Source organism: Hippocampus bargibanti, linkage group LG22 (assembly GCF_051943395.1).
Source record: "Hippocampus bargibanti isolate YZ-2025 linkage group LG22, ASM5194339v1, whole genome shotgun sequence".
NCBI classification, from domain to species: Eukaryota; Metazoa; Chordata; class Actinopteri; order Syngnathiformes; family Syngnathidae; genus Hippocampus; species Hippocampus bargibanti.
The window spans coordinates 8,124,766-8,135,775 of record NC_142755.1 but is presented as its reverse complement, the minus strand read 5'-3'; the positions used below and the strand labels follow the sequence as shown (position 1 = coordinate 8,135,775).

The following is an 11,010-nucleotide window of genomic DNA, read 5'->3' as shown; positions in this document are numbered from 1 at the left end:
ATTTTATGTATAATAAATGTGCTCTGGTATTATAATTCAAGAAATAAACTGTACTATATAATAAAGTCGTTTTATTGACCTTTGTGATGGTCGTTGGCTTGATGGAATGGATAGATTTTTGCATCAAGTGTCTCAAGAAGCTCTGGGTTGCACATCTTGCAAGTTGTGATATTGCAACAGATGCAGGCGGACACACTAGAAATATCATTAATAGCAGGTTCCCTTGCTTGTCTTTTCATTTTAAATTGAACTGATAGCTAGTGCGGGTTATTTGTGGAGCGTGATTGATGGGAAGTTTAACCTTGCAGTCTACACTCTGCCTTGGAACTATCAAAGTTGAAACAAGTCCAAATTTCACCGTTTTCTACCCATTTTGTCACTCTCTCTGTGTCGTCTGCCTGTCTCTTTAATGTTTAAACCACCTCCCCTCACTGCTGCGTTCCTGACCAATCACGTGGCTTTAACCGATGACTGGGGGCGGGGAATAGAGGACCAAAACAAGCCGGCTGCCATTTTGTTTTAGGAGAACGGGCTCGTTCGCGAACGACACTCATTGTGGCAGTTCCGTGTGTATCCCGAAAAATAGTTTGTATGCCAAGGTAAAATGTTCATAAAATTAACGTTCGTAAACCGAAAAGTTTGTAAGCCGAAGGGTTCGTAAACTGAGGTGTCACTGGACATCTAATATGCTTATTTAAACAAGGAACAATGTTTTGGTTAGTGTTTGGTGTCGGACCGATTGACATTGTTGGACAGGAAGTTATTGTGCGCATACGTTTGTGTTACCCCCGGGCATTCGAAGCCAACCACGACGTATAGCGCTTAGCTTTTGTTTTTTCAGAATCCCTCAACATCGTATCGCCCCCGATTACCAGAGTGGAGAGCGCAACACACACACACACACACACACACACACACACCGCGCTTTTTATACCACGCGGGTCAACCGTCACGCGGCGCACACGCTGTGGGACGTGCCGCCGCCGCCGCCGCTGCGGGGCTCACTTTGAGACGCTCCAACATTTAGCCCCGAACGATGTTTGAATTAGCCGCTTTATGGCAGGTCGCAAAAAGGTTTCGAATCGAGGCGCCGCCGCTTTTTAAGACTTTTGCGGATTATCGGCGCTGATTTCCGCAAGGGGGCTCGGCGGGCCCTTCAACGGGCCGTGCCGACGCGCGCGCTAATGAAGACATTAAGCTTGTGGCGCAGCGCCATCATGAAGATAAATGACACAAGGTGTGCCACCGCCGCCGCCGCCGCCAGCGCACGGACGAAAAGGGAGGTTCGCGCTTGAGCCTTCTGGCTTTCATCGTTTCGCTGGCTTTCCATATCCACGACCATCCAAATCGTTCTCCTTGCAAAAGGCAAGTACGTATGTGTACGTATGAGCAATACATCGGGGAGAATAATCAAATCCTCCAAAAAAAGACAAACAACATGGCAGGGAAAATGCTAGCGGGCCTCAATCTGCACTACATATGCACCAAAACACTCATTTGACGACAATAAGGTTAAAATGTTAGCGAAAGAAAATAGACGATTTGAAAGGCGAGTCAAAAAAGCTATTTAAATAAAACAGCAAAACCCTTCACTAAATCGCCACGGTGGGGTGAGGTTTAATTTGGATCATTCTTACAACAGACTTCTTAGGCGGCATAGGCTTAGTTATGCTGTTAGATATATATAGGGCCAAAACTACCAGCAAAATGTTGAATTTGCTGACGAATCCTCTTTGATAAGAAGTGAAACGTCCGACACCTTCAAAAAAGATGCAGGCTTTTCTTGTCATCGTCGCAAAAGTAAAAGCGAAACAAAATAAAAGAGCACGGCGGCGTACCTTTACTCTGCGGCGGGTTCTGGCTTCGATCCCGCAAGATGTTGATCTGGTAGACGGCGCCGAAGGGCTCAAAGAGCTCCTTGAGTTCCTTCTCCGACCACGAGCGCGGAATCTGTCCCACGAACATCTTGATGGCGTCCGGGTCGGGCTGTTCCGAATGCTCCAGCGCGCCGTTCATCTTGCCCGCCGTGCCGTTACTGCCCGCAAAGAGAGGGGGCGCCAAAAGTTAACGGCTTCACCTGACCGACAAGTCCAAGATGGCGCCCCCCCCCCGAGGAGGCTGTCAGCTGTTGTTTTGGATGTTTGCTTTTGTCACTTTGAGTTGTCGTGCGCAACAGATACGGATTGTTTTTCAGCATTTTTGGCAACGGCATTCATCAGTGTGCCGAGCGCCTTTTCGGCAGCGTGAATATGCCAGCACTGTTTTTGATCGGGAGGAATGCCAGTGCCATTTGACTGTCACGGATGGACAGCTGTGGGACGATTGTGCTTTTTTTTTTAATGGGCAAAGGAGGCGGCGATGAGAAGGAAGCGCGCCGACGCGTCCGTGGAACGGTCGCGGCTTGGAATTGAAGCGGATTTACGTGGGACAGGAGATGTGAAACAATCTATTTTCGTCAATGGATGCGACAGCTTCGTGTTCGCTTTCAACATTTAGCTTGTAGCCGACGTGCACGTTTCACCATGATGTCCCTGATTCACTGGTGAAAAGGACGCTTTGATCCTTTCCTCTTTCATCGAGAACCGCTTCATACAACAAAGAGGGTGCACAAAGTGCTCTAGATTGAATGAATTTGTGTCGTGTTACATTATTTTGTTATTGAGTTTGCTGTTGTTCTGACTTCAAGATGGCGTCGCAAGAGTGGCTGCCTTTACAGCAGCTCCTCTATTTTGTTTTTCTACTCCTTCCTTTCCTTTCCTTTCCTCTTATTTTCATCACTTTGCTGCGGTGAAATGTAAAAATGTCTCCACTGCATCCAATTCAAGCACAAATCTGGAAACGATGGAAAATGAGCAAAATGCTTCCGAGATGTCGTTTTCTAAATCTCTCGTGGTGGGAAGACTGATATTGTTGCCAACACTTTCTCACTCCATCTCTCTCTCTCTTGATCTCTCTCTTGTCTCTCTTTACGTTTGTGATTCATGACAGAAAAGAAGAACTGTGCAAAATGGGCGCCCCCAAGAAAATGGCAATGATTTTGCGGCATGCGATTGCCTTCCACAATTGCCCACACGTCCCTCGCATCCGACTGGCACGACAGCGGCGCCTTCCCGGTTCATTCGCACGAGCGTCGCAGAATAAGGGCCGACGATAGTCGCCGCGTGTGTTTGAGCGCACGTTAATCGCCATGGTAATGCGGCCAGATTGAGGAAAGCGTCAGGTAAATGTCACGCCGGCTAACGAAGCCGCGCCGGCGTTCGGCTAGCGGCGCACTAACGAGGCGCCGCTCGCTAATGAGGATGCGCGCCAGCCGCACCCCCTCGCCGGCACGTAAACGCGAGAAGAGAATGGCGGGAAAACACGACTTTTTCCCAAATGAAGGCATCCGAAGGGCAGCCGGCGCGCCGCGATCGACGATTAAGCGACGCATTCCGGCGTCATCTTCGGCCGGCTCGTTGCCGTGGCGACATTCCCGTCACTTGCGACTTGGAAAACTTGAAAAAGTGTCAGGGGGGAGGGGCGCCGTCGAGGCGAGTGCCACCTGGCGATTCCAATGGCGAGAAGATAGAAAAGTGCCGCGAAGGCGCGTGAGCGGGACTCGGCGGTGCTCCTTTTCATTGGGCGTCATGGCTGGCAAAAACACGGTGGCGCAGCGCAATTAGCGCGCGACAGATGGCTCAATACGCGAAAAGGGGCCTCTTTTCTTCTTTTGGCCCTTCTTTTCGCTCGTTCTCTCATTGCGATTGCCCGAGCGGTGCGTCGATGGCTCCGCGGGGGGGCTCGCCCGCCTTCAACATACGTCGACGGATGTTGATGGGGTGGACTCATTCCACCAATGCGGGAGATGAGCCGCTTCAGCCGCGGAGCGCAAAGGGCAAAGGGCAAAGGGCGACGGGACGTGACCTCAAAACCATTGCGATCTTTTGCTGAGGCATCGCGAGCGATTCCGAATTGAGACGCGCCCCAAAGGTCTGGGGCGCCGGTCTTCCTCCGTACGCCGAGCCTCCGGCTTTGCTCATCCTGAAGCGAACCGAATCCACCCGTCGGTCGAACCCGCGGCTGTCAAAGGCGTTGTTTGCCGCGGCCCACATTGTCCTTCTGGTTTCCTCTCGAGGGCCGTTCTGAATTTGGGCAAGCCATTAGAATGGTTCCTCCCCTCCGCAGGTGACATCTCCAGCGCGCGCACGACAAATGAATGAATAACTAGTTTTCGAGTATACTATAAAATATAATATAGAAGAAAAGAAAATAGATGCTTTGAAAGGGGAGTAAAAGAAGCTATTTTCATAAAACAGCAACAGCCTTCACTAAACCGCCGTGGTGGGGTGAAGTTCTATTTGGATCGTTCCGACAACAGACTTCTGAGGCAACATAGGCAGGCTTAGTTAAGCTGATGAGGTGATACCAGAGCAAATGGGACAATCGGGCCAGTTGTAGACCTCATGCGCAGGCAGGGCAATCAAAGTAATCAGTGGAGTGTGGACAGTAGGGATATATATAGGGCCCAAACTACCAGCAAAAGACTTTAGTTCGCTGACGAAGCCTCTTGGATAAGAAGCGAAACGTCCGAAACCTTCAAAGAAGTACACGTAACGCCTGAAGAAACCTTCTCATCGATAGTTTTCATATCCAAAGTCAAAAATAATGACTATTATTGTGCTTTACATCCAAAAATATGACATTTTGGTTCAAATATTGGATTGGATCGGATCTGCCTTCATTCGTCTCGCAGTGGAGACATTTACATTTCACAGCAGCAAAGTCACCAAAGGAAGATGAAAGAAGTACAAGAACAAAATAAAGGAGCTGCTGGAAAGGCAGCCACTCTCGCGGCGCCATCTTCAACTCAAGAGAACACACACAAAAAAAAACAAAGATCAAATAATATGACAACACAAAGACACAGAGACACAGACATTCATTCTTCAGCACTTGCTGTACCCTCGTTGTGACATGAAGCAGTTCTAGATAATAATAATAATATTTCATTGATAAGCACCTTTCAATACTTTCAAGGTCACTTTATAGTCATAGGATAAGTTTTTTCTGTCAGTGAGCAGCGGCAGCCACACGCGCCAACGTTCACTCAACCCGGAAGTAACTCAAATGGATAGAAAGCTATCTATTATTTTAGCGAGCAGTTTGATTTGCTTTCGCGGGCCGAAAAAACTGATGCGGCGGACCGGATTTAGCCCCCGGGCCTTGACTTTGACACCTGAGTTATCGAGCTTGTCCCTCAGTTGTTTTTTTTAACTCATTCACCGCCAGAAATGTGTCCGCTCAAGTGCCAGGGTTTTTGTCATTGGCAATCGAATTCCGAAGCCGTCGCCCGGTCCGCGGCGTTAATGGCGAGCCCTCCGAAGCCGCTTTGATCTGACAAGCGACAAAGTTAACGAGCAACCGAAAACGCGCGGCGCTCAACAGCCACGCCCCCTTCGCCTTTTGATGTGGGAGCGCTAAAAAAAAAGAAAAGAAAAACAGCTCAATTGGACAAAAACAAGACGGGATGCGGCGCCGGCGTCATTAGGCCAACGGAGGTGAGGCGGCGGCCCTAATTAGCTGGCCGCTTTATTCGCCGTTGTGGGGGTGAGCAAAATGAAGGCAGATTTAGGATTGGTCATCCATCCTTTGGGGACCACCACCACTACATCATAGGTCCCAATAAAGCCGCCAGCACGGATGCCCCCCCCCCCTCCCCCGCCATGACAATAATGGCACAACTGTGGCGCCATCCATCTCGCTGCTGACACACACGCGCGTTATGGGCAAAAACAAAAGAAGAAGGTCGTATTGGTGCCGGAATTACGTCGAAAACGCTTTGGAGCGCAGGCGCCAAAGGGCGCAAAAGAAAAGAAATCCAATAAAAATTCAATCTGACTAGCGCCGAAAAAAGAAAGAAAAAAACCAAGAGGAAAGAGGAAACAAAGAGGAAAGAAAGAGGCACGGACGACCGCGTGCTCTTCTTTGGCATTTTCTGACTCGTCAACATCACCGCGCGAGCGTGTTTCAAGTTGGCGCCTGCGCGCTCGCTTCTCTGACTTGAACGCAGCGCGCAGTCAGACGACAGCACAGCTGAGGGGGGGGGGCTGCCGAGAACAAACACATTTGCCGAGCAAAAAAGCGGCCCCGGAAGAAAACGGGGGGGAAAAAAACGCGTCCTCCTCCAGCGCATCCCAAATCACGTGTCGCACGCACAGTCGGGCGGGACCAAGTTGCGCAATGCGTTCGTTCAGACACGCGCAGGAAAAAAATAAACTCAAAAAATAGCGGGACAGACAGCGAAAAGCCAAAGGCACGTTCGGGAGGGACGTCGCTCTGCGGCCGCACTAATTGTCGTGAAGCGCGCACGAGACGAGAATTCAGCAGGCGTGGCGTGGCGTGGCGTGGCGGGCACGGTTTCGCTGGTGAATGGCGGTGGGCTTTTCTGTGAGCAGGGACGACAATGACAAATGAGAAAAAAGTCTGGAAAAAAAGGCTGGGGGGGGGGGGGGGGGGGGCAAACACACGCACGCACACACGCCGCTTTCAACACGCAATCAACGTGCCGACGCCGTAATCCGGCGTGAAATAGGAGGCGCCGCTGTTGCCTTTTGGGAGATCACGGCGAGGGCGGGGGGAGGGGCTAAAAAGCCGTAAACAGGAAGTGAGACGCCGGGGCTGGATTGCCGCGATCGTCGGATTGTTTTCCGGATGAATTCTCTGGAAATAAGAATGGCGCATGACGATGACGACAGAACACGACGCGACGTGGGCGTATTGATTCCGCCCGAGCGCCATTTACCGTCAATACGAGTGAATGGCAAGCGATTAGCCCCGCCCTACGCGCAAAAGTCATTCGGACGCGGGAACGGCGAGTTGGCGCGCATCAGAGCGCTCGCCAAGCGTAATTGGCCGCCGGTGCCCGTTAGCGAGAGCCCCTTCCATTCATCACGTCCCCCCCCCCCCCCCCCCCCCCATTAAAGTGGAACCCGGGAAGAGGCGGCCTCTGCCTCCTCCTCATTTATTTTCATTTGAAAGCGATCCTGCGGGAAGGCCTTTCCCGCGCAAACAACACCAACGACACCCTCAGCCGCCTCACCTGCAAAATCCCCAACCCGATCAGACACGTTCAATATGCGTATTATCATCAATGTAGCGAGCTAGCTTTCCCATCTATTTGAGTTACTTCCGGTTTAGTGATTATTAGCTAACTCTTAGCTAGATAGCTAGCTTTCTATCTATTTGAGTTACTTCCGGGTGGAGTGATTATTAGTTAACTCTTAGCTAGCTACTTAGCTTTCTATCTATTTGAGTTACTTCCGGGTTGAGTGATTATTAGTCAAGTCTGAGCTAGCTATCTAGCTAGCTTTCTATCTATTCAAGTTACTTCCGGGTTGAGTGATTATTAGCCAACATTTAGCTAGCTAGCTTTCTATCTATTTGAGTTACTTCCGGATTGAGTGAATATTGGCTAACTCTTAGCTAGCGAGCTGGCTTTCTATCTATTTGAGTTACTTCTGGGTTGAGTGATTATTAGCTAACTCTTAGCTAGATAGCTAGCTTTCTATCTATTTGAGCTACTTCCGGGTTGAGTGAACGCTGTCGCATGTGGCTGCCGCTGCTCACCCACAGAAAAACTTATCCTGTTACTGTAAAGTGACCTTGGGAGTTTTGAAAGGCGCTTATAAATGAAATGTATTATTATTATTATTAGGATGGAGGATCCAAAGCTTTTCACACCTGGGAGATTTTTATCCTTTTTTTTCTCCTCTCATGAGCCTCCTCGTCACGATCAATCGTTGCCAAATAGCCAAACACAAAGAATGGAGGTGAGGGGCGCCCGAGTCAAAAATGTCCATCAACTAACGAGCAGTGTCGCCACCATGCGAATGACAAATTTCCACCACAATGACCCCCCCCTGGCACCCCCCCCCAAGCCTAATTCATCACCTCCTGTATCGATTGACTGCCCCCGCCCCCCACCACTCCTCCTCTTGAGCGTGGTCGCGCATCGTATTCCAGTCGTGTCTCGCTCCCGGTTGAAAAGGCGCCGGGGCAGATTAACCCCGCCCTGGGGTCACGTGTTGAAGGAGGCCATATTTGAAGGGCGAGCGGGGCGAGCTAAACCGACAAGCGTGTCAGCAGAGGAGTGACAAAAAAAGGAGGCCAGATTGGCACGCGTGGCTTTACGCATCTGCTTATTCAAAAGGGGGCGTTTACCTGTTTCGACTGCAACGGCACCTAAATCAAGATCACCCAATCAAAATGGCGCTTTCTGCCAACCGGCGTCAGTATCATCCAATCAAAATGGCCCTTTCCGCCGACACAAGCCCAAACAGGAAATGAACATCGACAAAGCGAGAATACACATTGAGTTTGATCTGGTCATTTGGGTGTGAAAAAAAATCCACCGATGGGCGGAAAATTTTCCTCCCTGGGTTTGAAAAGCAGCAAAGCCCGGCGGTGCCCCTTTCTTTCACACCCCTTCCCCCATCCGTCGCACCGTCCTTCACCTGCCCGCTCAGCATTCTGCTCACGTTTAGGCCATTCAGAAGAAAAAGAAAAAGAAAAAAAAAACAAACCCTCTCGCGACGTCCTCGCCGCCATTCTTCTGGCCGCGAGTACAGAAGAAAAAAAAGGAGGCTAACGCAGCTGAATTATTTAGACTTTCCCGCGCCGCGTGCCACAAAATGCTTGCCTGTGCACTTTGGAAGAAAAAGCCGCCAATCAAAATTGCATTGGCTACAAGATCCCGCAATCAGCCGGCGAGATGAACAATCGCTCTTATCGCCCGCGCGCAAAGTAGGCGGTAGGAAAGACGGCGGGACAAGTCAACTTTCCCAATTTGCCGGCGAATCGTTGGCTTTGACCATTTCACGGCGGTGCCGACGAAACAAGCCGGCCTGCCGGAAGCAGGGATGACAATGAAAAATGAGAGAAAAAAAAAGTCGGAAAAAAAGGCACATTTACTGTTTTTTATATACATACAGTGATACCTTGGCTTACAAACTTAATTGGTTCCCAGACAGAGTGTGTAAGGCAAAAAGTGTGTATCCCAAAAATTAATTTTCCATAGGAAACCACTAAAATAAGAATAATCCGTTCCCAGGTCCCCATAAAACATACGTTTCAACGTAATAAGCCCTAAAACTACACAAAATATACCTTATTTTATATATAATAAATGGTATAATAAAGTGGTTTTATTGACCTTTGTGATGGTCGTTGATGGCTTGATGGAATGGAGTGGCCTCACTATTTCCTCACTATTAAACACTTGATGAGGAATGTAACCTTCTTTCACCATCTTGTAGGTGCTTTCTCTGCGATGATTTTACCTAGTTCCTCATCACTTGTGTTCTGTTTAGCTGGGTTGATAGCTTTTTGCATCAAGTGTAAAGATGGCTTGTGGAGTCTGGTTGATGGGATATTTTGAACTATCAAAGTTGAAACTGTCTCACTGTCGTTTGACTGTCTCTTTAATGTTTAAACCACCTCGCCTCACTGCTGCATTCTTGACCAATCACGTGGCTTTAACCGAAGACTGGGGGCGGGGAATAGAGGACAAAAACAGTCGGCTGCCATTTTGTTGTTGGAAGAACGGGCTCGTTTGCGAAAGACACATCACTCATTGTGGCAGCTCCGTATATATCTGGAAAAATAGTTTGTATGCCAAGGTAAAATGTTCATAAATTTAACGTTCATAAACCGAAAAGTTCGTAAGCCAAGGGGTTCGTAAACAGAGGTATCACTGTATATATTAATTTGACTTCAACAAAATGTCAGAATGTATTATTTAGAATAACTATTAATATGAATGGTTTTCTGTTCCTCATGATTGGTAAAAATCCAGCCAATAAAAGGAAGGAGGGAATAAAAGTCAACTTGCCGGGTACAAATACGCAAGGTTACTGCTAGCGAGCCTGCACATTGCTCATTAGCTTGCATGCTTGCTTTCTGCTGCCTATCGCAAAAGTATATTGATGCTAACGTTAGCATGGGGCTTGTCAAAGTGCCACTGACATTCGACTGTTTCATTGCAAATTACAATCTATCAAATTGGAACCTGTTCTCCCCACAAAGGCGAATCAACGTGATTTTTTTTAAATTGTCCGCTTATTCAAAAGGGGGTGTTTACCTGTTTCGACATCAACTCAAGATCATCCAATCAAAATGGCGCTTTCCACCAATCGGCGTCAGTATCATCCAATGAAAATGGCGCATTCCGCCAAGCCAAAACAGGAAATGAACAGTAAAAAAGCGAGAATGCATATTTAGTTTGATCTGGTCTGAAAAAGTCGGTCGGGAATGGCGAGCGCTTTAAACAAAGGAAGGGGGTTGGGGGAAGAAGGGGTGTGTGACTATGTTGCCGCATGTAGTGAGACTCGCTAATTGGCTCACCTGTCTGTCTCTCAGCCATCTGCTGGAGCCTCTCAGCACCCCCCCCCCCCCACAAAAAAAAAAAAAACAATAGGCAACAGCGGTTACACTAAAGTGCAAAAATGGAAGAAGATGCACTCTCTTTCTGACACGCCGAAAATGTTCCTGTCGTCCAAATAAACAAACAAACAAACAAAGGGTTGAAAACCAAATCATTCGGCTAAAAGTAATGATGGCGTCGCCATAGCACAAAACCGTTCGTTTGCTGTAGCGGTTCAAATGCTCGCACACCCACACGCGCTCACACTCTAAATGAGGTGCGGTTGAGTGTTGGGGGAGGAGGAGGAGGGGGAGGCGGTGTGGGGGAGGCTCAGTTGAGCGCGCGATCCGGACCGCCGACCCGGAACTCATTGGGCGGCGAGAGAATAAAAAAAAAGTGAGTGCCTGCAGCTTGCTAGTATTATTAGTATTATAATTATTATCATCACTTGCTAGCTATTTGCTATCTATTAACTATCTGACTGGCTAGCCAGCTATCTAGCTCGCTATCTATTCACTAGCTATCACTAGCTAGCTATTTATTCACTATTCTAGCTATCTATTCACTAGCTATCACTAGCTAGCTATTCACTAGCTATCACTACCTATCAC

General features: G+C 48.6%; 1 protein-coding gene across 7 annotated transcripts in view; it reads right to left on the bottom strand.

Moving 5' to 3' along the window:
* Window positions 1-11,010, bottom strand: part of celf2 (cugbp, Elav-like family member 2) — a 65,809-nt gene that overhangs the window by 28,832 nt on the left and 25,967 nt on the right. For all 7 annotated transcript variants that reach the window (XR_016113633.1, XM_088988359.1, XM_088988356.1 and 4 more), the window contains one exon: window positions 1,839-2,035. Coding sequence is in view for 6 of the 7 variants with exons in the window: in XM_088988356.1 (XP_088844482.1) it covers window positions 1,839-2,035 (197 nt within the window). In the remaining variant the exon portion in view is untranslated. The remainder of the gene's footprint in view (window positions 1-1,838; window positions 2,036-11,010) is intronic.